At 37.5% G+C, this 27617-nt stretch overlaps 1 protein-coding gene across 5 annotated transcripts in view; it reads right to left on the bottom strand.

Moving 5' to 3' along the window:
* Window positions 1-27617, bottom strand: part of TENT4A (terminal nucleotidyltransferase 4A) — a 58233-nt gene that overhangs the window by 13183 nt on the left and 17433 nt on the right. For 4 of the 5 annotated variants that reach the window (XM_034061265.1, XM_031052850.2, XM_031052851.2 and 1 more), the window contains exons 4-10: window positions 26658-26778; window positions 25572-25679; window positions 24735-24863; window positions 23495-23708; window positions 16894-17020; window positions 10180-10280; window positions 9750-9922 (exon numbers count right to left, since the gene is read on the bottom strand). In XM_034061265.1, coding sequence (XP_033917156.1) covers window positions 9750-9922; window positions 10180-10280; window positions 16894-17020; window positions 23495-23708; window positions 24735-24863; window positions 25572-25679; window positions 26658-26778 — 973 coding nt within the window. Of the gene's footprint in view, window positions 1-7792; window positions 7811-8318; window positions 8376-9749; window positions 9923-10179; window positions 10281-16893; window positions 17021-23494; window positions 23709-24734; window positions 24864-25571; window positions 25680-26657; window positions 26779-27617 lie in introns of those variants that run through there. The other variant, XM_031052853.2, reaches the window with a different exon arrangement.

The raw sequence follows: 27617 nt of genomic DNA, 5'->3' as shown, positions 1-27617 counted from the left end.
TGCATTAATTAATTACATGGTAGCATCAGATACAGGGGCAAGAACTTCGATTTTTACACTGAAGTTTCTTTAAACATTATTGGTCATGGAATTATTAATAAGCTTATTTAAAAAAGCAATGAAAAATAAAGAGGGGGTAGTCATGTTTGACCAGACAACTTCTGAGCCTGTTCACAAGTCACCATGAGCACGAAGGTTAAGAGGGAAAAGGGGATCATACTATCCATCCAAACTAATTCATTATCTTCTGCAATGGAACCTTCAGAAACCTGATCAAAGAATAGTTTCAGTCTCTACTTAAAGACTCTTATTTTTCTCTTCTGCTTAGATACAATTAGACCCCTTGAAGAGTCACATACCTAGCCCATTTGGGACACTTCCCATTTCTAAGATTTCTATGGGGCTTGTGCAACACAAAGTTAACTCCCATATGGAAGCAGCAGCAGATGGAAGACAAAAAGGAGTCATATGGTTTAACTGAGACTAGATAAATTTCAGCACAAGGAAGCTTGTGTTGCTGTATTTAAATTTTGTAATGAGTATGTTCTTCTGCCTCAATGTTATTTACCAATACTTGTCTCATACAAGCAGACTCTATCTCTCTTGGATTGCTATATGGAGCTGATATAATGATTCAGCAGCATCAAAATTCTTTTGTGAGGAAGAGCATTACCTTTCTTACTCAAACTGAAAGGTTAACCTCAATGATGAGAAAACTGAGCTCAATGTGAACAAAAGTGATGTTCCACAAGCACTGCCTACACTGAGGGATTAAGTCTTATTTGGTCTTCTGGACAGGATTCTGAAGTGTCATGTATAAACTTGAAGCATTACAGAAGTTCAGAAAATCTTCAGGTAAGTAAATGCATATAGGGAATAATGCTGACACTTTAGATCCATGTCTGGAAGACAAAATACCTAACCTTTACTAGGGCTACAGAGCCCCCTTTTACATTGTTTATATTTTTACATTGTAAAAATATGAATGTAAAATCAAGGGGTAAGATCCCTCAACTATTTCAGCAAATAATCTAAGTATAAAAGCTACAAAGACTGTACTAAGAGCCAAGGCAAGTTCCTGATGTCTTGAATATTATTACTATGGATGCCAATCCTAGAATCCCTCATCCTGCAAGGAAAACATTGTTTAGAGATGCTTCTGGAGAAAAGGGCACCTGCAAGAATACCAGAGAGGGACTCGTCATCAGGGACTGTAGCAACAGGACAAGGAACAATGGATTTAAATTTAAACTTAAACATGGGAATTTCAGGTACAGGTTCAGGTACCCGCCAGATACAAATTTCTCCTACTGGGAAGGCTCCACTTTAAAACATATTCTTTAAGCCAGTTTCAGCTTCCTGAGTAAGAACTTAGTACCTGGAAGGCAGATTTCTACTATTCATAGCCTTGATTACTGAAGAGTCAAGTCTTTCATCTACCTTAATATTAGAAAGAAGACAAAGTATAGAAGACACCTAGAAACTCAAATGTTACTGATGAACTCTCATTTAATTGCAAATTTTGCTTGAGAAATGGGATTCTCTAGCTTTCTGTCTAGGCAGAAATAGTGAAATACTGCAGTCATATGAAAGATGAAGAGCTGAATAATCTTACAATCCAAACTTCTCTTCCTGACATTGGAAGAGAACTAAAAAAAAAAATCCTTCATTGTTCTGCAAAATGCATCTCCCATTATAACAAATCCCAGAACATCATCAGCAAGAGAACACTCACCAGGAGCTCCTTATTAATCAGGTCTGGCTATAGCATCTTATTTCAACTCCATTAATAACTCCAGGCTTAAGATACAAGACAAACTATACTGGTACAATAGTCTAGTTCCCATAAGTTTCACATGCACTCATTTATAAGCTTTCTTTCCGTGATTCTATATGCATGAAAAAGTGGTGCCTTCTGCTTTGTCTCATGATGTAGTGAGCTGAGAAGTTTCAATTGAGTAACAACAGCTACCATTTTGAGCTTTCCATTTCCAAGACAATTTCTTTTTAAAAGCTGGAGATTAATTAATGGTCCCAGTCTGCCAACTTTTGGCCCAGTGGCAAGAGTTTAACTACCCTAGGAGTCAGTATTCAGAAATCAAAACTTAAACAATAGAATACACTCTTCCTCCTAATGTGGCAGATTTGAGTTTTACACCCCACTCCTCACCCTGCCCCCCAAGAACCCAGAGGTTTTGGCAAATAGGTTCTTAATGTTTCCATTCTCCAAACTTCTCCCACTAATTAAACATTTTTTCCCCTTTCCCACAACATTCAAGAGCTGGAACCTGAGAGAACAATGACCATTTCAGTAAAAACTGTACTATCTTTGAAAGAAAATAACTGAAAATAGTGAGATAATTGGTGTTTGTAGTTAACACTTTACACTATACAGATTTTTTTCATGTGTTCCTCTCTTTTCTCACAATTAAAGTGATTTAACAGGTAACTGCTACCAGTCTTAGTACTTTTTTCCTCTTTTCCTTTTCTGGTCTTCTCTTTTATACCTGAACTAGCATTTAACATATGTATAAGCCAACTCATAAAGGTGAACCACAGAAACAGTAATCATCTTGTTACTAGCTTCACCTTTCGAATCAATTTGACACAGATTATGTGAACAGCAGTGCAGAAAAGCAGGAGTAGCCAGTGAACAGAAACACCCCTAGCAAGAGCATCAAACTACTGGATTGTCTTAGAAAAAGTGTAAAACCACATTCCTTGGAACACAGAGCAACACCAGAAAACGTCAGGCATTTCATAGTTTAGGGCCACATACAGGAAGAGAATGTCAATGCATGCTCTTGCTTGAATGGTTTTAGCCCCAGCATACTTAATTCTGCTTCCAAGGCGATTTCATGGATTATACACACCCCTCATTTCTTCCACATCAGTTTGTGCCATTTCCCCTTTTGGTGGGTGGAGCCATAACTTTAACTATGCTGTAAATGAAGCTGAACTGAGATGAACAAAATTTCTACTTCTTATAGGCAGTCATGGGATAGATCAATTCTTGCATCAATTCTTGCATCAATCAGTTGCACCATTTCCATTTACTGGCCAATAAACAATACAAAACAGTCTCAAGTAAAAAAACAAAACAAAAGAAAAAAGCAATTGGCTGATTTTTCTAGCTTTAAGTCAACTTCATTACAAAAAGAAAATATTGTGGTCATTGTGCTTACAGGAGGGGAAAAGCGAAAGAAGGGATAAAGTAAACACAAGCAAACTGAAAAATATGCAGCCTTCAAAAGCATTAGTGTTTGTTTTAACAGAAAGACAACTAAAGCATAATCTAATTAGTATCTACCAAAATTAAATATAAGCACAGCACACCTTTAACATCACCACACTATATCCTGTCAGGTCTGACTGTAGGCTTTTTCCCTGTTTTATCAGTATTTGCTGCATTTCAGACAAGCCATCTTAGATAAAGGTCCCAGAAATATGTAATTTCAAACTTCCGTTGTTATCACTAATACTTAAATTTCACAGGCTTTCAATTGGTCTGTATTGTTAACACAGTAATAATTTAACTTACTGTTTTTCAAGTTAAGCAATTACAGGACTCATAACAACAAGCTGAACATATACCACACTACAACAGAAATATTGAATTTAGGTTTTTCTTCCATCCTAAAATGGCTTAAGTACCTGTTTGGTTTTGGGTGGGTTTATTTGGCTTTTCTTGCAGGGTAAGGAGTGTTAACATATGGCAGAATATGACTAGCCTTTGGCATGAGAAAACAGGGAGCTTGACTTACAAAATTGTGTGCTTCTCTCTAGCACCATAGCAGTAAAACCCAGTTTTATTTGTTGATTTACACATTTGATCTTTACCCTTTGCTGCTTAGAAAAACTTAATAACATTACTTTATAATTTTGTGTTCAAAATTGTTTCTCCTACAGCTCTGCATAAATTTACTTCCAGTGGGTTCAGATAAAAGACTGCTCTAGCAACTGAGACAAAAGAACTGAAAGAGAGCATGAGACAGTAAAAACCAGCTCATGGTCAGAGATATGGGTTAAAAACACAAATATGAGACTATATGGTGAAAGAGGAAAACAGGCAAAAGCAGGACTGGAAAAATTTGCTCTCTTATCGTCTACAGAAACTGTTAGTAATCTGCACAGCAAGAAAAGGAAAAGATTTTAAATGATTTGGGGCTTAAAATCTTAAATTCCCTAAATCAAATGTTAACCAAATGCTCTTCTCTGGCATCATCAGGTTGTCTGTGTTTGCACGCCCAGGGGTTGCCCACTGCTTTACCTGGAAACAAGCTGGATGCAAGTCAGCACTTTTATCTTTTCTTAAAGACTAAACATTATGAGGCCTACTTTTTAGAGCACTTACCTCTATTTGTTCAGGATGAAAAAAAAAAAGGTAAAATCTGCATTCTTGTACAAAAAGATGATCATCTATACATATATTTGAATTGTTACTCTGGTTAGGACATGAATATTCAGGCATGTAGAAAGAAGGAAAATCTTTGTAGCTCTTGCTCTTGGACAACTCCAGGCCACCCCCCTTCTCCCTCTCCCTACACAATTTCAACTAGAATCATACTTATTAGTCAATCATCAAGACAGACTTAACAAGGCAACAAGAAGAGCTGTTACAGTAACTATTCTGAAGTGTTTGTCCCTCTACTGCAGATAAGCACATGCCTTACGCCTGCACATTTAATTGCTATAAAAAGCTCAGTATTTATTAGGGCAAGATAAGTTACATACTCTCACCACTAATGGTGAATAGGGAAGTACAACAGCTCCTGCTAATAAGCTGAAATTCAGAGTCTTTGACTATTAGGAAAGAAGGGCAAATGGTGATAACTTCATTAAGCATTTTGAGGTCAAGTACTAAGCCACAACTACTACAAAGTAACAGTTTTAAAGTCAGTGTGGATCTTGTAAGCATTCAGCAGAATGATAGGAATAATGACTACTAATCAGTCATATTTACATACTACTCTCATACGTAAGCATCTGATCAAAGTACTGAATATGTAATATACTTGAAGACAGTGCAAAGACACATTCCACGAAACACTTAAGATACTGCTCGGCCTATCCCCCAGCTGATGGAGGTGGAACAGTAGGCAGATGAAGCACTAACATTCTGATAGAAGGCTGTTATAAAGCCTGAACAGCAATGGCTACAGCTAAGATTTCAGGAACAGCTGGAAAGAACATACTGTAAATGTTGAGAAGTTAAATAGAGGCAAGGATTGTGTTCTCCCCCCAACTAGGCTACATTGGTATTTTGTTCACTGAAACTTCAACTACCTTGACATGACTGCATGGTCTTGAGAAGTCAGAATTCTTCACAAACTAATCTTGTCTTAGAAGCCCGAAGAACATTATCACCTGAAACACTGAGATAAGGTGTATGAAATTTCTCAGATCCAAACCTCTAACAGACAACTTTGAGATTCTGTGCTGGACGGAATATGAGATTATATATCTGTTAGGTGGCAGAAAAGAGCTTTAAAACCTTCCTACAAGCCACTACATCTGTTACTGGTATGCAGATACCACTGTCACATAAAATGCTATGCTTTATTTGGCATAACATCATCAAAACTGCAGAGCATACTTAGCACCAGGAACTATACCAGACAAAAATGAGACTGCAAAAACATACCTAGGATTATTTTTACTTGGCAGAGACTGTTTATCAGGCAGCAGACACTCTCCAGCACTATTCCAGGACATCCTGAGCTAATAAAAAACAGCTTTCCACAACACTTAAGCAAGAAGAAATCCAGGTCATTAGTTACAGAGTGCAAGTCCAGAACAAAAAAGCACTCAGGAAATAAAAAAAGGCATCTTCAATAGGAATTTGGTCAGCACTTAGGTTCTCAGAATGACATATGCAACTAGCCAGAACAAGCAGAGAGCTGGGGGCAAACATAGCTTATTTATTCTTGTTTCAGATTAAATAATAATCACATAGTTTGATGAAGGTTAAAGTGAGATTTCCTAATGCCAGAGGCTTATTTTCTATTGTGGAACAGTTTGCAACAGTTTGTAGCATTTTGCAACTTACCTGCTTGCATGAGTAAGTGAAGAACACATAATGCGCCTTTCTGTCAGGCAGCATATGGTATCTTAAATACCTGCACAGCAGAATATTTTATTCAGAAAAGACTTACTACATAGATCAGTTTTATAATTAACAGAATCCAGAGAAATGTACACACAGTCAAATACATCCTGATAACTGGATTCCTTGTATCCATAGGCTTATTTCCATGTGTTCCTCAGTTTGCCTCTGATCATTAATATTCACATTCTTCACTGAGCTGACGTAACATGGTGGACACTTTAGTATTTTGCAAGGAACTGCATTAGAAGTATCAGTGAGAAAGTCAGAGTTCTGTATTATGTACAGTAAGACAAACCCATAAACTGAACAGCTATCTCACTAATAGTAATAGTGATACCAGGAGACAGATTTCTCTCCTACACAGTGTTAGATCCAAAATTTACCAGCCCTTATGAAAGCTTTCTTTTGTGGCTAAGACTTCACTGTTTGCTAGGACACTTATGAAAAACAACACAACTACAATTTCATTAGGCAGACAGTGCTAGCAAAAGCCATTCTGTAAATAGTTTTGTTGCCTTAGAAAATCCATGAAAGGATGTGGATTATAGCAGTTATGATTTAGTCTCAGATCAAGCTCTTCATTTTGGGCTGTGCCAATAGTGGGCCAGAAGTGTGTTCACCTGCAAGCTAGTCCTGGATATGCACAAATGAAAGCAATCACCTTCCTGAACTTAAGGCAGCGTACTCAAGAAAAGTGTACACATATAAAATATGTGGAGAAAGAGAAGGCTGTCCTCGAAGGAGGCAGCTCTCTTGTTCCTCAGTGATACACAAGTTCTCATCTTCGAAAGTATGGTCTCCATCAGTATGGTCTCCAAAGGAAGGAAAGCAGTAGCAGGAACGCAAAGAACTCAGGGCAGCAACTTCAAGCTCTTACATTCTGAGTATGCACAGAAGTCAACAGGGTGACTACAAAATATTAGATCTGGTTTATGGCAATCCAGTCTCCAGAAAAACCTGCTCCTTTTCATTATTCTATTCTGACACCTGCTCCTTGAATAAATGTATAACCACTGCTATCTCTGAAGTGTCTGTAAGCACAAGACACCAAGAGCCTTGCCTATTCAGCTGCTGAGCCATATTTACAGAATAAGGCAAAATCAGTAATGCTGCCAGACCTTCAAGGAAGCAAACATTTAAAAACCATACAGAATGCTGTATTATACCCAACTAAATTGACCACTATTATGAACAACTGTTAAACCATAGGGCTTAATAGGAATTCTAGGATCTCTATGAGCTTTGATAATGCTTGTATGCTTAGCATATACTGTTAATACTGCTTTCAGGACATTTTGACAAATATATGCAAGGCCTCCAAACTTACAGTGTACAGTGACGCAATGACTTCACAATATAGTTACCTCTGTGCTAGAGTGGACAGCTGGAATACTTGAACTTCAGTAGAAGCTGGAGCTCGGGGAGGGGCAATAGGACCAAATAAAGTCACAAGTTGACAAGCCTATTTCCTCTTCCTCAGCATACATGAGTTGACTTCAATTATATTGGCAGGCAGGTCTCAAAGGTTAAGATGAAGCTGATTACTATTACCAGTGAAACTTGAGCAGTAAATTGAAAAGCAAATATACCATCAAGTCTCTAATTTGACAGCTAGGATCTTGTAGTTGATACACAGCAAAAGATACTCTGCAGTCACTCAAAACACATCTCCAGAGACAGTGTCGGGATGCAGATCTTGTGCTTAAAGTAAACAGTGACATCACAGGGATGAATATTTTGCCATTAACTAATGGGAAAAGATCAAGCTGTCCATCAAGGATCTCTCTGCTTATGGCATTTTCTTTATAATCTGTACCTTGCTTTCAGTCTCCAGTATCAGAGAAGTGCAGAAGATTAAATGAATATAGAATCATTCCTGAAGAACAATCCTTCCACAAGATCAGAGCTAGCTCTACCTATAGCTCTACAGTGATGAGATGCACTATATTCATACTCCCTTATTCTGAAGCTGGTACCAAACTTCACCAATTCATACCTATTTGGAGTGCAGCAGAAGTTTTGGCATAAATCTCAGCTGTCACATATGCTAGATATTCCTCTGCTGGAACCTCGGCACAGGATTATGCTAGATCATGCCACAGACGGGCTCTTTGACTCTGGCACAATAGGCTTCTCTTCCTGAATTAGTTGCAGCTCAAGACTGTTCAACCAGAACTTGCTCACCTTCATATATCCATGTTCAACTTACCAGTTATTTGTCAGAAACCTGCCATTCCATTCCAAATTAAGATAACATGCTGGCAGTCTGGTGAGGACATAATACAATAAAAGACGAGGGCTTAAACTATGGTCTGTCACAAGCACATAGGCATAAGGCTTTTTATTTTGTTAGACAGGGTAGCATTTCCATTTATATTGTGGATGCCCAAACTGACTGCAGGTCTTTCTTGTTGAGAGCTTCTTCTTCACCTTTCTCTAATTTCTCTAGCATCAGGCAATAAAGTTTCATCTTCAACATCAGGCAAAAAAGGAGTAACAGGAGGTTACAACCACTCACTACCTGTTATGCTGTGAGGGAAAAATCCTAGGGAAATATTTGCATTTTTCCCTAAAACTTATTACAGCAAAATCTTTCACACTGACATACTCAAACCAAAAGCATGGCTAGAAGTATCACTGGCAAGCATCATGCTGTTCTTTTTCCATTAGACAGATGGTGTAACTAAAACATTTACCATACCCACCAAACAAGTGAAAAGACAATTCAACACAGAAAATTCTGTAGTGTAAATGCATCGCAGAAAGCAACCAGAACCTATATACAAGGCACTTGTCCCTCCAAAGTTACTATATTTTTGGTGAATACAATTCCCAACCTTTACTTCCATATTAGACTAGTTTTTTAAATCAGTCAACAAACAGGTACTTGGACCTCTCTTGGCATTATCCAGTTATTCAGTATTGTCATTAACTGACTATTATATCTTGTTCCAGTTAATACCTCTTCAGTAGATTTATAATGAGCACCTCATGCCATGCAATGCAATTTTGTGTTTTATAATCTGCACTGTCCAATTCTGTGCTGACTGTACTGAAACAAAAACACCTTACAGAATCTTAAGATTCTGGGAACATACCTGAAGAGACTACAGCCTGCTCTTACAGTAAGTTACAATAAAGCCCAGCAATTATTTTCAAAGAAGAAAGCTGATAGCAAGACTTCACAAATGAGGGCCCCCTTACTATTAAAACCTGAACTGACTGCTTGCCCAAATATAGTAAAGAATATTATTCAGCACGATAAGATGTTCATGCTCCATTTGGGGTGTAGGAAAAAAGGACCAGAATCTGACAATTGGAGATTTTGCCTGATGGGAAGACTTATGAAAATGTATTCTTTTCTACTTAATTAGCTAGTGTTAACTTGGGGTTTTGTATTTTTGTTAAATCTAATGACTACCGCAAAGAGTACCAAAGATTTAGGATGGAATTAAGACCTGTTTAATTAACTGAAAAAAAATATTTTATTTCAGTAATTGCTCTGAGAAGGGGAAGGTATTAATTTGCTGTACAGCTTAGGGATAGTATCACATTAACTGCTGTTGTATCAGTAAAGGCTTTGAAGAGAATTATAAACTCTGCTTCTGGTGATTTTAACCCATTAAAAGGAAAAGCTTACAATGTCACTGCCGGAGAGTGATGATACAGAAGAGGCTGATGAGCCTGATGATAACTGTTGTGTACTAGTCAATGACAAAGCCAAGCGTTGGTTGTAGGATGGTTCTGAGTCTCTGTTTTGTTGCTGTTCTCCATTGCACGGAGCTATCTGGTCTCTTATTTTCAACCTATTATCTGTTAACAGAAAACATAAGCATCACTTCAGAGAAGAGAATACAAACACGTGGGCCTCAAAGTCTAAGAGTTGCGATTTAACAAGCTAACCGAAAAATAGGCTCAGAGAAAACTAGTCTTGGGTTAGAAAGTTACAAATTCCTTTTACTTTTCCCTCCATTTCTGAAAGTGATTAATTTCAAGGCATGAGTACTTTGAATTACATCAAATTCAAGAAAAAAATTTATGCTTGTTTCAAAGACTCCTGCTATACCTACCAAGTTCAGGTGATAAATTAATTTTGCTCCCCCACTTCTTTTTAATCCAGGCCCTGTAGTCAATCACTTCTTGGGTCACTTTGATGATTCTACCTAATGTGCTAAAAAAATTTTTCAATTAAGTATTAAACAAAGACTGTTGGTTACATATTTGCAGGCATTTCAACAAGCAATCAAATTATGCTAAAAGTCAGTTTAATATAACCCTAACCAAAGAATCCTGTTGAAATTTCATTTCCTTAGCATACCATTTAACCCACCGATGTGTCACAAGTTTTAAATTAGTATGTTACTTATTTTCTAGCATACTACCATGCAAACCCTGACCACAGGTAACATTTTTACTTTGTATTTCTAAATGGAGTGCATCTTAATTACCAAGATCATACATGCAGATACCAGTGTACTTGATAAAAGCAATTTACAGGTTCTTGCTTTTCTCAATGCAGAAGGTATTTTTCCACAGAATCTGGATTACAACAGTTACAAGACACACTGAAGACCTTAACCTCCCAGCTCCTCAAGCTATAGACAGCTTCATTAGTCTTTGCTTACAGAATTGCAAGACAGCTTAAAAGGTGTAAGATCCCCACAATTATAAAGGAAGTACCATGGATCGTGAAGTAGTGGAAGCAAGAAACAGACTGGCTCCAAAACCAAAGTTAGAATTTAAGAAAATTCTTAACAGCAAATGGTACAGAAAAAAAGCCCACGTGGTCCTGCTGAACACGGACCAGTTATGAACAACTACAAAACAATGTTTTTCCAACATGCCTTCCCAATATTCAGCTATTTGAATTATACTCCTACTTGAGCAGGAGTTGTATCCTTGTTCGAGCACTAAACTTTCAAGCTTTCCTTTCATCAGGGACTAGTGGCTGAAACACTGAAGTCCATACTCTAAAGATACATGAATGAATGACTACTGTACAAAACTGGGCTTTGACAAATTACCATCTTGGAGAAGTAGATGTTATTTTAGTTTTGAAACTCTTCAGTGGTTACAGTTATTTTGTATTTCACATTATAAATGTACACTGTACCTGTACTGGAATTTTCACTCTGTTTAGGCATAATGGAAAAGGAGGACATACATCGCCTAAATGTATCTGGACTACATTTATTAGGTCATTTTATAGTAACACTTTAAAAAGGAGCATTAATTCTCCTACTGGTTTAAACATTACTACTTCATGCAACACCAGATAACACACATTCCATGTTTAGTCTTCCAATTTTAGAGACATGTCAAGATGTTATTACTGAAAAAAGCAACCCAGCATTGTAATATTATTTGGTTCAATATTTGCTTAACTAAGTTTTAAGTCTAACAGCTGCAGAAGGGCCTCCCTCATGGACAGAATTAATGTTATCCACCATTCTATTTACATAATGTAAATAAAATGATGCATGTTGGAAAATAAAATCTTGACATTTACATGCAGATTGTCACCACTCAGCAGCTAAAGATCTGTGTTGTAACAGATAACTCTTTGGAAACCACAGTTCAATAGCTAAGTATTGCACACTCAGAAAGGAACAAATAAAAAGGAGAACAGTATTTTGTTAATGTATACTCCATGATGTAACAGCATTTTAAATACTCAGTGCAGTTCTGGATTCTCAGTCTCAAAAATGGAAGCCAGAGGAGACACAATGAAGACAGGGATGACAAATACTGCAGAGATAAGCTGTGGCCCTGAAGCTGCAGTTTTGAAGACAGTAATGCCAGTATGGGACTCAGACAGGCTGGGTCTCTTCAGCACCAGGAGAGAGAAAGAAATCTTGAACCAAAAAAATTCATCTGAGAATGCCTTAAGAAAGATTTGAGCTTTTACTCCAGAATAATCTATATATTTCCCAACTACTACTAGCTGTGTTTTTAGAACCAGAAAATGAACATGGAAGAACACATGTTTTTATGAAGGAGTCTGTCAAGTCTGAAGCTTCTTGGAATATTTTCCCAGAAACAAATCAACCATACTTCATACTTCATACACCAGAAGGAAAATGAATGATACAGAATGGTATTTTTATCAGCTTGGGTGACTGATACACCAAAAATGTCTCCTGTCAAATAGGTATAAATGGTGAAACTACTGTTACACCAACAATCACAGCAGAGTTAAAACATACAGAACCTGTGTGTCGAAATCTCTTCTCTCATTAACTGATTACACACACTCAGAGATCAAAGCCCCAGCCTCTCATTTTACCAAAAATGGTAAGATAATAATTCTACAAAAATAAGAGAAATTTGCCAAGTTATAACCTCAGGAGTTCTAAGGCAGATCTATGCTACATTGCTTGTACGCCAAAATTAGAAACATTCATTAGGAGACATAAGAAACTGAAAGGTAATTAAGGCTATACTGTCACATACTTAATATAGCAGCAAAGAAGTGTAATCAAGTAGATACTGCTCTCAAGTACACCATTTCATATGTATGTGACTCAAGCACATCCACAGTATCAGAGAAGAGCGGACTGTTGGGTTTTTAATAAACATTTAAAAATTGTGCCTATATTTTCTTTTTTTCCAAACTGAAAATGCCTGGGAACAAAAAAGCTATTAATGTAACCCACCACTAGTATAAGGAAATTTCACACTTTGGGGTTTGGTGTTTTTCTTTTTTGCTGAGCCCAGAATTTCTACAGAAATACAAGACACTCCCACAACTCCTCTTGTTTCGAAGATGTGGTTATCCAGTTAACTGGTTCATAAAATTAGACAGCTCTCTTATGAAAGATACCCCTCTAAGGTTTTTCCCTTACTATTACCATATAGTAAAACTAGGAATAAGCTATTTACATACCTCAATTATTTTATAAGAGCTTAGAAACTCCTCTTTTTACACATTGCAAGCCTTCAGGTCATAGGGACACTTTCTAGCTGTCATTACAGCACAACTACAGTGCAAGTAAATCTTATAATAGGCCCAGATTGATGACATAAGATTCAGTAAAATCAAATACCTAAACCTCCATCTGGGCTCCAAATGAATGAGTGAGCACCAGAGCAGGAATAAAAAACTCACATACTCTGTGAAAGAACAGTCAGAATAACTGTTCAGGTAGGCCTTAACTGAGCTTACAAAATACGGCCCTGGTATTAAAAGGACAATATATAAAAGCAGACTAAGAAGCATGAGCATAATGATAAAAAACACAAACATACCACCCCCCAAAAACCCATACAACACTAAAACCTTTACCCAGACAAATATTCTGTGCAGAAAAAGCTGATATTGCTGATACCTCTCTAAAGAGACTGCATGCATTCTAATGACAGCCACCCACCCACCATTTGAGATGTGAAGCAAAAGGAGGACTGTTTCAGACAGTACATTTCTGCTTTCTGTGTCAGCAGATCTAACAGGAAAATTTAACATTCCCTTTGGCACCTCCCCAGCACTGTCTTGGCCAAGCAGGGGCAATCCAAATCTAATATACAGATCTGTCAGCAGTTAGATCAGTTGTACTGTACACTAGGAAAAGACCAAACAGCTTTCAAGCACAGAGATGGAAAGCTCACTTTCTGTATGGCCCAGACTATTGCTGTTTTGAAGATTATCACCTGTATATGACAACTCCAGTCATGCAGTAACAAAACCCTGCCAAGGCTGCCTCAGACTCTGACCTGTGGCATGACAGTCCCTTTCCCTCATTCATCTGCACCACATGTCTGGCACCAACAAGGAGGAACCTGTTACCAATCTGCAACTCTAGGAAACAAAGCAAGGATTCAAAAGTCTTAAGTTATAACTGAAAAGCCATTTCAAAGCAGAACCAATCTTCCATTCCCTGTGTCATAGGAAATCTTCTGCCTCCCTAATGTGGCTACACTGCTGTTTAGAGATGCAGTCTGAGCATGTGTTTGTATCTGAACCATGCAACAAGCAAGCCAACAGCTTTATCTATAGATACATGTATTAACACCAAAAAATGCATCTTTGTTACATCCAGCTAGGCCTAAATTATGGTCGTCAAATGGTACAATACCATTCTCGGCATCTTCCCCCAGATGTGAACTTCTAATGCTTCCCTTGCTTCTGATCTCCCTATCAGATGGGAATTTCTGCTCTAATAAAATCTACTGAACTATTTACCAACCTCTTCTGAGCTGATCTTGAAGGAGGATGGCTGATATAGGCTGGAGACAAAATAGTGTTAAGGAAATTTCTGTAGCTGTAGGAACTACTTTCAGGACTCAGCTAACTGCTGTTTCCACAAAGACAGAAGACAGCTTGCAAACCCCATTATATTCCAGATACTATATTTGGACACTTGAATGAAGATGCTGGTAAGAGTGATTTGAATCTACCCTTTACAGTTCTGTGGGACTTGCTACTACAGAACATGAGCAGGAATAAGGCCTATGCTGAAGGACCAAAATCTGACTTTTTTTCTAAACTGGGAATATCAGAATCAGCAGCTAGCTAGAAAACCTTAAATTAATTTAGGCTTGTGCTCCTTTGAGTTGGACCAGCCCTGAAAAAGAGAGGCAACAATGATCATCTAGAAAGATTTGAAATCTACTGAGACTGTTATCTACAAAACAGAATTCTGTACATAAAAATTCTCCCTGTAAAGAGCCAATATGAATTCAAACCTACCAGGTAGTTCACGAACAAACCGTTCCACTTAGGGGAAAGCTAGCCCCAGTTATGACAGAACTAAATAAACTCAAGGCAGCCTTGGGAGTTCAGCCTCCTGCAAGTTCCTAGCCTTTCAAGTGCTCTTTGCTTGGTCTCTGTTGATCCTTTTAGTGGAATGTCATACAGCTAGTCACAGCTTTTAAAGGGAACCCACTGCTCACACTTTAACCTCTCACTAACAAGCCTAGAAAGATAAAACAATGGATCAGTACTAAGGGCTTCTGCATGGCTAAGGCTACTTAAGTCAGGCCATCAGAAAAGTCTGTATAAAGACCCTGGAACATTCTGCCAAACAGGTGGAAAAAGGATCTGAAATACACCTGGATCACCAAAGCACATGAAATAATGACTGAGACTGACCATGGACTGCTGCTGCAGTTTTGAAACAAACTTGCTATCAAACAGCTCATCATCCACCTACAGGTCCTTTGGCATTGACAAGACTGATGCCGGAGGAACTACTTTTGCACAGGACTTTATTGAATGCTGGTCCTCTTGTCACACCATTCCCTTTTGTGGGGAAAGACAGAATAGCAGCCACTGGCATGATGAGTTCCAAGACTTAGACATCACTGGCACAGATAGCGCAGTGTACAACACCTGAACACTATTGCTGGGACTTCTTCCTAGGTCTGAAGTTGTGACAAAATTCAAACATTTTCCTAAATACAGTAAGAAGTGTACATGTCATCAACATGTGCACTTCACATCTGAGGCTTCCATTAAATGCATTTTACAAATATACTTTTTGATGTCTGTAATAAACACGAGTATCTCATAAGATGATAACTGTATCATTTGGAACCACAAAGAAGTTCGTGAAGGCCAGGACCCAAGACACAGGCAAATCTTCAGGAATCCCCAGGTTGTCCTATCTACACTTCTGTATGAAAGAAGTTTCATTCAGTACCAAGAACTGCCATCAAGTACACATTTAAAAGATAAAAAGTTTATCTGGCTTAAAACAGCAGTCTCAAATGTGTGTAACACTATGTATAATTCTATCTCCATCACAGGCACAAGTGCTATTTCAATCTTTGTGAATTTAAAACCACAGAAAACTTGGAGATTCATGGGCACTATTAGAATACGGCCAGTTTTAAATCCATAAGTGAAAGACTCTTTGTGGTAAACCTACTATAGGAGAACTACTTTGCCTTCCAATGACATTAATGCCCTGGAAGTTAACAGCTTGACTAGACCTTGGAATTGTATCTAGTTGGTTTATGTGATGTGTTACATTCATCCCTTCCTGCAATTAGCTGGGCAGCACAAAGCCATTGGGATTCTAAGGAAGTCTCAGGAAAGAGACATCCTCTAATCTAGTCCCAGTTTGTACTGAGAGTTAGTGTAACAGATGCTAGAGCAGATGGAATGCAAATGCAACATGGCTGACACACCTTCATTTTCTTTCTCCTCCTCTTTTCAAAAAAAAAGGAAAACTTGCAAATGTCGAGAGCTGAGACAGTACTAGCTACACAGTGTTTCTATGAAAGACATTAAGAACTGCATTAAAAACAGCATGCTTAGAAGTATGCTGCTTTTAATGGCAGTTCTGACATTATGGCCAAGCTGAACTGATTCTTTTCAAAGCTTCATTACATACTCAGCCTTTTAAAACAGCTTATGGGAGCACGTATTAAAGAACAAGAGAAACTTCTAACCTTGTCTAGTTTTGTATCTAAACAAGCAATCTGACCACACATTTCTTTGTGCCATAGTACAGACATTCATCATTCCCAGCATTAAACAAGCAGACCTTCTTTTGAAACACTTCAAGCAGAATATTTGAAGAAAGACCAATTATCTTCTGGATCCTTTCCACACTAAGAGAACCTCACATTAGACACATCTTGGGTTTTGTCAGCCTGTCTGAATTTCAGTGCTGCACACTGAGGTATTACACCACTCTTACACCACTGGGTAGCCTGAATTCCTGGGCAGATATCAATACAGCCACAGTTAAAGAATAACAATATTACTTTTATTTATTTAGACCCAAACATTCCTAATTGATTATATAGACAAATAGATATTCAAAAAGTGGACTAATTACCTCTCAGAATCTCTATTTGGATATGATCTTGCAAGTGGTGATACTGCATGGCTAAGAACAATGTAGGCATAATCAAACACTTGTTTCACTTGCATGGCACCGTAAGAACTTCTGCCAACGTCGTTTCCTGAAATAATGTGACAGTCATCAGATCATCTTTTTTTAATATCAGTGACCAGAAAATAATTCATACTTACAGCTCAGAAACCTTAACAATACAGCTTAACTATGTTTAAATTGGTTAGCCCATCTTACTCATGTGAGGAACAACTAAACGTGCTTGCGTCAATAAAAGAAGCTAACCTTATGAATGACAATATTATGCATTCAATTTACCACTTTCAAAATACCCGTGTACCAGTGCCTGAAAGAAAAATACAGACCAGCTTAAAGTTCTTAGAGCTGTCTTCTAAGAGGGAATCTACCAAGTTTAAAGCATCATGTCTCACTTACCAGTAGAGTTCCTGCAGGACAAATTCAGCTTAAAATTCCACTTGCACAACCACATTATCTTCACATGGCCAGGTATACTTACATCATCAACCCTCACTTGACCTTATCAAAACTAGATTGATAAACCAGCTCACAGAGATTATTTAGCTCCACAGGATAAACCACTTTGTCACATCTATCATAGAGGGCTCCAGAAGTTAGTATGAAATTGTATTTTGATCAAGTTAGTGGCACTTCTTGGTTGCCCCTCTTTAAGCATGAACGGCATTTATAGCAGAACTCCTTCCAAATCCAGTGTCATGTGTAAGAAACTGCAGAATTTAACAACATGCCAAAGATCTGTATCGGTGACAACGTACAAGCATCAGTCTCCCATTTAACACCCAGAAAGATCTTGCTATTTCTAGCAAGAAGAAACTTGGGTTTTTTTTCTGTAGATATATTTGGCACCAGACACTAAAGGTTCACTGTCACCACTCAATTTAAGAAACAGGAAGAAAACTTTCTTCAAATTGCCTGTATAAAATACAGGCTAGAGCTTGAGTGGGTAGAAAGCTGCTTACAGTAAAAGGTTCCCTTATTCAAGCATTATTTAGAATGATATTTGAAATGGTCTAAGAACACTGAAAAGGAATGAACCACTGAACATGTTTATTTAAAGCCTAAAAATTAGATCAGAGTCCATGAACAGGGTTTAATGAAAAATCTTCTTTGACAATTGATGAGTAAAAGACTCTATCCTTCACAGGACCAAATCCAATGAGGCTGAATTTGACTTTAGAGGAACACCATTCACTTGCTGAAGTATTCTCCAGCAAGCCATTATAGATAAATGTACTGAGGTCTGCCATCCAGAGGAAAAATAAAATAGCCTTGGCTATACTACTTGAGAATACATCTTAGTCCTTCAAGATTCTCCAACCATAATGCCACTTTAGCAGCATAATCAAAGCATAATCAGAGCATTTGAGGAACACAATTTCTTCAGTAATTTATAAGGTAAAATAAAAAATTATCAGGAAATATTTCCTGTTTACTGAAATAACTATCTTGTTCTGAATGCACTGCTGCAGTATCCAATGGTTACTAAGCTCAAAATTATAAAAGGCTCTTTAAGTGGCATACTTGCAATTGGACTGTCCTGACATAGAAAACAACGTGGGCCTAGGACAGCAAATCTAGTAAGAAACATATTGTAGTTAAATTCAGAGCTGCACTACAAAGCAGCAGACGGCTTCACAACCAACTTTGTCCAAAGGCAACTAAATAGAGAACAAGGTATTGCGGCAGTAAAGAAATCAGAACACAAAAAATGTTAATGCTACTGGAAAAACAATTATTAATTCAGTACAGGTTTTCCAGGGTCAGGATGCATTGTTGTGTCCTACAACAATGCCACCTTCCACATAATGGCATGCTAAACATATACACAAGACAGAACTAAATTGAGAAGCAACAGAGGTATGGAATATATAGAAGTGGTTAAACACACACAATTGCACCTACCATTAAATTCAATTCCATCTAAAGTTGGACTCAATGATCTTAAGGGTCTTTTTCCAACCTAAATGATTCTATAAATTCACATAACAGGAATTCAAGAATACATAACCAATCAAATTACGTTAGTTTAGGCTAATCTAGTGCCAAGGCAGCTACATTTGATATGCATCTTGCATGGTGTTACACCAAAATGAAGACATTGCTGCGACAAACTGTCAGATACTCCTTTCATCAGTTGTTGCCACCTCCACTGTCATGCCGGCAAAAGAAATCATAAGCCTTCCCTAATCCACTTATGGCAAACTCAGGCAGTTTAGTTTAAACCACCAACAAAGTTGTGCATGAGTCTTGACTGAAGCAGATTTGAGAACAGAGGCAGGATAGCTCATGCCATAGCATGCCTAGGTTCCTGGGTTGCCTCATTCTGCACCTGTAATCAGTTCATAAAAATATCTGAATAAACATATTTTATTCAATTACACAATCTGCAGAGCTTTTGACTTGAACTGCAGCTGAAAAGCAGGTACAGAAGCCAGAGCTACCACACGGACTACTGTGAACTGTAACAGCCATGTCTGTACAAAGGTGGCCCTGCACAATCCAGAAAGCAACAGACTGGAAGAAACCAGAAGGCCAAATATTTGCATTTGCTGCCCTGAATAGATTTTTCTTCTGAGAAATCCTTCTCACTAGTAGATCCCATCTTACATACCTGAGCATCCTTCTTTTGACACCGTGTACAGATCAATTAGTTAAGGCATATAACCCAAGTGTTATTCTTAAAGAAAGAAATAGAATCACTCAGACCTTATTATCTGATACATCAGTAGATAAAAATGGTGTGTGATTTCATGTATAATTCGCTTCTCATTCTTTCATACAAAGTCTTCATCCCTGAAAGAGCATGTCTAAGATTTCTATCACTCGCTATCAGTACAGTATCTCCACCCTGTCAGGTAGCCTTCCATTACCTGAAGCAGTTTTAAGAATGTGGTCTGAAAAGGTAAAGGTAAGACCATGAACTAATATTTAAGCAGATCCCTTTACATTAAGATATTATCTAGTAAATACCTCTTGCAACATTAAGCATTAAAGGGGCTCTTTCAGACACTAATTTTAATGCATTTGTGTATTTTAATAAATATATTTCATATACACATATTTGTAGGTTCTAATGATAAATACCAGGTATTGAAAAGCTACAATGAATAACCTGGGCAGCCACTAAGGCTAGATCAGATAATCCCAATATAGTTGCTGCCAATCTCAAATCTAATTACTTCCTGTATTTATGAGCTATCAAGACATAAAGCAAGCAACATGAAGCATAAACAGTGTTGCAAATTAGTCTCCTTTCAAAGAAAAGACACCGAATTTAAGGTTTAGAACTTCTGTGCATGCCCACAGCTCAAAATGAGGAACAACCTTCCTCATGAAGGGAGCAGGTGGAACTCCAAGTCATAAACTGCGATTTAGTTACCCTTGCCACTTCCAATCTGAACCAAGATCAAATTCATTCTTGTTCTAAGCATAAGAAATGACTCGACAACCTTGATAATGATCTGATTCACCAAGGCTTATTCTAAAATAATAAGCTTCCCTAACAATCTGCTCAGTAAAGGCCAAGTTTGCCTTACAACTGTAGGTAAAAGATATGTCACCTGCAACCAAACTCATGCATTCTAAGACATGATACTGCAAGACCAACTCTGCACAAATGTCTTCTAGGATGGTATCATCTACCCTGCTCCAACATGTTCCTGTAAACATATTTCTGAGTGTCTGGCTTTACAGTTCTCTAAATGAATGCTGTCACTTTTTATACATCAAAGAAAGGGTAACTGCCAGGATAAACAGAAATGATGGCAGCTAGAAGATGTTTATAGAAACTCCTTTCTTTGGATGATGCCAAGGGAGATTTTCCTCTCATTACCCTGTCCTAGGACACTAATGCAAGATGAAGAATGCTAGGCTATCTATGAAGGTCAAGAGATCAAGTATAAACCACCACTTAAAAATGCATCACAAGCTAGATTAGCCTGACATCCCAAATCTGGATTTCAGGACACTTCCCACTTAAAGCGTAGACTCCCAACACCTTTGTTGAAATATTGGTTCCCAAGTCACCCTAATTAGTCTTTGAGAATTTCAGAGGAAACTCTACAGCACCCAGGAGAATCTGAGCAAAACCCGCTATGACCAAAACAACAACACAACAGACTGATGCCTGTTCCTTCCAGATCTAGGAACTAACAGAAGGTACTGAGCAGGTAGAACTGAAGTATCATATCCTTCTGATGACATCATTTATCTGTTAGCTAGACATCACCTTTTCACACAAAGAAAATACATTTTCTCCAACTTAAAACAACTAATCCCACTGAACTTAATCATGTCCCCTAAAAGAATATCTAAAGCTCTTCTTACAAGTTATACCTTTCAGCATCCTACTGCTGAACTAGTACATACACTCACAGAGGGAATTTTACACTACTTGGATAATTTTGAGACACTGATATTTTTTTATTTTCAACCCTATACTTTTTGCCTGATGCCTGGATTAAGGAGTCATCTTTCAAAGTCTTCTTCCAAGCAGCTGTGATCAGGGTAAAGAAGGACAGCAAAAAAAAAATTAAAACTTATGCATACAGTGCAAAAAGGTTTGAAGGAAAAAATTTTACAGAATCTTACGCACACTTTAATCAAGAAACATCTGTGTCCACTCTTTGCCAAAATATTTGTTCCCATCTCCTCCACAGTACTTAGACACTGAGTGGGTCTGACCACAAGCTAATCAACTAGAAATGACTATTTGTCATATGTGCAAAGACCTGAAGCAACAGAAAAGTTTTTTATACTGGGACACAAGCAGTAATAGAACTAAACTAATTACCATAATTCTAGACATTATCTACATACGCTTGACAGGTACTTTTAGATACTGTAGGAATATGCGATTAAGTCTAGCTCTGAGAATCCTCTGATTCAAAGAGCCATCCTATATGTTCTATGCAATTTTCCTCTTAGTTCCATAAGGCAAGTTCTGAAGCCCTGTGGTAGCTGCCAGAAAATATCCGTATGGGACACAGTAGTAAAATAAACTATTGTCAGCTTTCATTTCCCTTGCCAAAACTTTCTATCCTGTAACAATTACATTATCTCAGCCCACATAACCTCATCTAAAATTTAACTCTTATCAGCTCTTTGATAGATAGATGTCTTCTATAGTTCTTTGCTTCTGCAATATTTATGCTTGGATCAGTTCAGAGCCCATACTGGATTTATAACTTTTTTTCTTCTCTGAAGAGTCAAAGAGAAGTAAAAATTCCAAAGCGCTATTAGCAGTGATAAAACATTGCACAGCATATGCAACTTCTTTTTCAGTCCTCAGCAGATAGGAAGAAACAGAACTGGAGGATAGCAAATGTTTCTGACTATAAAGAAATGCAGCTCACGCTGCTATTCACATGAGTCTGCTGGCAAGCTACTGAAGGAAATCTCAATAACACAATGAAGGTTCTACAAATGCCGTCTCATGCCTGTCCAAATGAAAGAGTCATGATGGACACAAACACATGGCTACAAACATAGCAGAGATGTGGTTAGGCAAACGAGAGCCTTAGCTTCAAACCTGCTCTACAGAACTAAGAGCATTCAGACCATTGAATATTTATAGAAAGGTGCCAGACTTCAGCTCCTGATCCATGGTATTTGCTTTAAAAGTGTTGTACATAAGCAGTCTACCCACAAGATGTGACAGTATGGAGTTTGAGTGCCAATTACATTCTAGAAATATTGATGCTGAAGTTCAAATTAACTGAAAATTGACTTGTTAAAAAGCTGTTTTGGAATTTCAGTTACTTGTGACAGTCTAAAGAGAATCCAAACTGAGTACTATAACATTGGACTTTTTTTTTTTCAGGAGCTCAGCCAAAGTTAAACTCGATTACTTTGAAGATTAATGAGTGAAAATCAGATCTTAAAGAAAAAAAATTAAGTTACTTTCAGAAGTACATGCAACTATAACTGGCATTCCCTGAAGGTCCCTGTGCAGCACAGAAGTCAGTTATGCAAGCCACTCTTCATACCAACACCTTAATAAAGCTGGTCCCTTGCTAAACATTCATGGATATACACCCATGTTTCAGTGCAGTCTTTACTGCACATCGCAGTACATGCACTTCATCTGGGGCATTTCTTTACCATATGTTATAATTTATCTGAAGTATGGTACCAGAGACTGTGGGCAGAAAAAACTACACCCTCTATTCTCATTCTCTCATAACAAACAACAAAGTTGTCAATACCAGCAAAACCCCTTCTAGGATTTCCTGAACATCTTTCTTTCACTACCCCTCAGAACTGCTTAGAGAATCTTATTATACACCCAACAGTTCTGAATCTCCAATGCACTATGCAGCTGCACTGTTTGAATGCAATCCAATTTACTCAGTCAATGAATCTTGGGAGACTTTAGGTCCTTATTCCTTACCTCATCTTCACAACTGTACCTCGACACCAGCAATAGTCTCTTTTCTGTGCAGCTTCTTAATTCATTTGACACACTTTAGGGACTCTAACACAAGCTGAGAGAGCACAATTTGAGCCAAAGCTCCAGAATATTGCAAGAAGTGTACAATCTTACCAGGCAGGAGAGGATCTTCAATACATAGCATGGATGGTCTGTATCCATTAGTCATGACTTTCATTATTTCTTCTTTGGCAATATAGGCACCTCCATTTTTTATTCTAATACCAGTTTTCAAGTAGTTAAAATTCCTTCCATAGAGTTCAAAAAATTCTATCAGAAGCATTCCAAGGTTTTCATCAGCTCTTCTGGCATCAATTCTTGGATGCAGCTGTGACAGAGAAGTTGTTAATTATTAAAAATTAATGCTTTTCAGACCACAACACAGTGCAATAAAATCTCTCATTTAAACAGCTGAGTATAATTGCTTTATACAAGTCTGAACTGAGTCATTAATTCTTCATGTACTTAAACTACCAAGAGGGGGCAGCACTTCAGCAGTACCCAGAAGCCAAAGAATTCCTTGTTCCCTCTGTCAGCTTGTTGACACTTAGTAAATTCTTTCCCTTAAGCCAAAAGCAACAAAGTATTGCAAACTACATTACAGCTTAATTAGTAATGGAGTAATGTCTGCATCTTCCCAGAAAACCCATTGTCAATGTTTTCAAAAGTAGCAGGGGGTTCTGTTTACCCTAAAATACATTTTTTACCTCAACCCCCCCATATTATATATGGTAAGTAAAAATTACAGTAATATTCCAATTCATCATTAACAGCAGCAGAATATGTAGGTTTTTCCATTATCACAGCATGAGAGATACTAACATTGTACCTCACCATACACAAATATTACTGTCACGAATATATACTAGAAGATGTTATAACTCATTAGCTATTTCATTAGTTACCTACAATACTTGTATAGCAAAACCAAACCAACATACAATCAAAACCAACTTGACTTATTTCAGAATTTTAATAAACACTGAAATCAACTACTCTACACAATCAGTCTAGGAAGCAACTTAAACTGCATCCTGGCAGACTTACAAAACACCAGTAATGATTCAGGTACTAGAATAGGCTGCCCAGGACAGCAGCATAATCCAATGCACAGCCTTTGCGCTTTTTTGCAAGGCTCCTGCTGCTGCTTCAGTTCACTCCTGTTCACTCACAGCGAACAGAAGTTCTTAGAGGTTTGAGAGGTAGTCCATAGGAGTTGCCAATGAACAAATACCTAGAATCGTAACAATAAAGCTCTGCATTGCTAGGGGAGTCTAAAGAATCAGCACCATAACAGGGCATAAGTACATACACCAAAATATTTTAAAGAACACAAACAAGGAACAAGACTTACCTGCAGGAAACTAATTGCCATTAAAATTAGGCTGTAAGAGCTAATTCCACCCGTAAAAACTTCATTCAAGTCCCTCTGAAGGAGGAACTGTTTTAATACTAAAATCAAGTAAGGCAGCAAAGAATATTTCTGCAAAGCAAAGTAAGTCTTATCAATGATAGTGTCAACTTTCTGAAACAAAGAACAAACTATACAATCTCAACACAATAAGATTCATCTTCTAATGCAAAAATGTTATTCAGTGGTGTGCTATAAAGTGTTTCCACCAGAAGAACTGAAACATGCCTTTTTTTAGTCTAAAAACAGAAGGCTAGACTTCAACTCTCGTTTGATCAAACAGCTTACGTAACAAATTTATACCCACCCCCAAACAGGAAGACTTTCATATCCTCCTTTGAATGCTGGTGTCACTCATTATAGTCAAAGCTTTCTATCTAAACCATACTTTTATTGCAGAGCATGAAAAGTAAACTTGATCTTAAGTAGGTAATTGCAGAAGAATTGATTTTAAGTATGTAACTATAGAAGAATAATCAAGCATCACAAATTCAAGGTAAACAAAATTTCAGACTTGCAAAGTTTAGTACCTATCTGCAGATCAAGGCATGACTGCATAAGTCCCTTCAGTGTACAGGTTTATCCACAAACACCTAGCTCTCAAAGGCAACACTGAATAGACACCAGCAGAAAATAAATTAAAATATCCAGTTAAATTAGTGTTAATGATTATAGTCTTCAGTAATCAACTTTCAAAAGTCTAAGCCGTATTGAGAAAGGTCAGCTGAGCATCTAGCACATCTTTGGCAAGCAGTATAACATTCATTACATGGCTGATACCTTCATATATTCCTTGATAAATCGAGCTGCCTTCACACCAGTTTCTACATTAAAACTGATGTCAACTTTCACTTCTGTCTCCTGGTCAGTAAGTTTTATTATTGGTACCTGAAAAGATTAAAATAAGGTTTTATGAATACCCAGAAATGCAACGCTGTTGCTATTCTCCAGCTTATTCACTTAAGACACAAGTGTACCATCAGTCCAAATGAATACAACTACCAATCTAAGAAAACACAGTTTTGAGAAAAGATGATAATCCTAACGTGACTGAAAAGCAAATGCTTTTTAGTGAGGTGATTAAAAACACAGGCATGTAGTTTCACAGTAGCTTCTCATCACTCATGTACTTTTCCATAATTATTACATATCTGTCTCCATAGCTGCAATGTCAGTGTTTTGTAAGACAACTAAATTGATTTAATTTAATGAGTCACTGTTGTTAATAGGAGACATTCTACACTCATAACCTATGGAAACTGCATTCATCTGACCCAACACTGTACCATTCACTTGCTAAACTGAGAGAAGACTATCCTAGCAGAAAAAAAGCACTGTCTCTTGGTTTATCAAGCTGCACTGGTTCACTGCAGAGTCAAACCAAAGCCAAACTAGATAAAAGCAAAGCAGGAATAGCAGTACTTCCTCTTTTGGCAGCAATGAGTTATTATGGAACTACCAGTACTGTAGTTCAGTCACAGTCTCACACCACCACCACCCTGAGTGCAGTTATCCTACAAAATTATCTTCAATCATAGCCTAAACATCAGCTGATAACATCTATTTTAAATCAAGCTTCTTGCATTTTCAAATCTGAAATGGAAAAAAACCCCAAAAAACACCCCCCCAAAAAAAACCTGAAAGAAGCATAGCACCATTTCACAACAACTGCAGAGGTATAGCCTTCCAGCAAATACAGTATGCCATGCTATTGTTAAGCACAGATTCTAGTAAAATCTTGCACAGACAGAGCAAAACATTTTGCTTAAGAAAATATAATTTGCTTCATGAATTAAGAACACTATCACCAACATCTTAAGGGGTCTGAAAACTCTTCAGTTCAGTATTCCAAAGACTATCACTTACCGTAGCTTTATCAAGTACTTTAATGGAATACGGCTCAGCCACATTGTGTTTTCTTAGTGCTTGCTCCAGCAGCTGTAAAGGTGGCCGTTCCCATTTCCCAAAAACAACTAGATCAATATCACTAGACAAAAACAACACAAGATCCATTAAGTCTTAAACATAATAATTCACACAAAAAAAATGGCACTCTATGTCTTGCAAGTCCTCCAGGGTGACATTTTGCAAATTTCAACCTAAATTCCCAATAAGCTGCTTTTAGGAATGCTAAAGAGATGGCCTAATATGCTTTAAAACCCAAAGCAGTATTCTAGTTTCTTGCTTCCAGTTCTCTGCTGAGTTTTTATCCTCCTCTTCCTTTGACCTTTTTTCCTCCTTCCCCTTTGACTTCCACAGCCCAATCCCATCCCTCATGTACCAGTGTTGACAGGAACGTTAATAATCCAATTTTTAGTGACTGTTATTCATAAAAGTGAAATGTCCAATGCTTTCCTAAGCAAATTTTAATTGATATAAAGACAACATAGTCTTTAAGACACAGCTATACATCCACCTATTGAACCATCAAGTGATACAAAACACTGAATTAAGACATTTTAGACATTTTGTTCTCAAAAATAGGGGAAAATGGCTGTGATGACTCTTGTAACTCTGCATAGTAACTCCGTGGTGATATTGAACAAAACACAATCTTTACATAGGAAACACTGAACATTTGATTTCACTGTATCTTGAAAACAAAGACTAACCCAAGACACAACGAAGTAGAGGTAATTCACCAAAGAGTCAGTAAGTATCTAGAGAAGTACAATGATGTATCAAATACTTAAATATAAGTTAAAAAACTCTTCCCCTTGTAACATGGGACATTAGGTAAATGGAAGTTTGACAGGCTTACACATTCCAGTCTGAATTCCCCTTGGAAATTTACTATTATTCTAAAAGACAATCTTTACATAAAAT

Source organism: Melopsittacus undulatus, chromosome 1 (genome assembly GCF_012275295.1).
Source record: "Melopsittacus undulatus isolate bMelUnd1 chromosome 1, bMelUnd1.mat.Z, whole genome shotgun sequence".
In the NCBI taxonomy this organism is placed as follows: Eukaryota; Metazoa; Chordata; class Aves; order Psittaciformes; family Psittaculidae; genus Melopsittacus; species Melopsittacus undulatus.
This window is presented reverse-complemented; position numbering and strand designations above follow the sequence as displayed.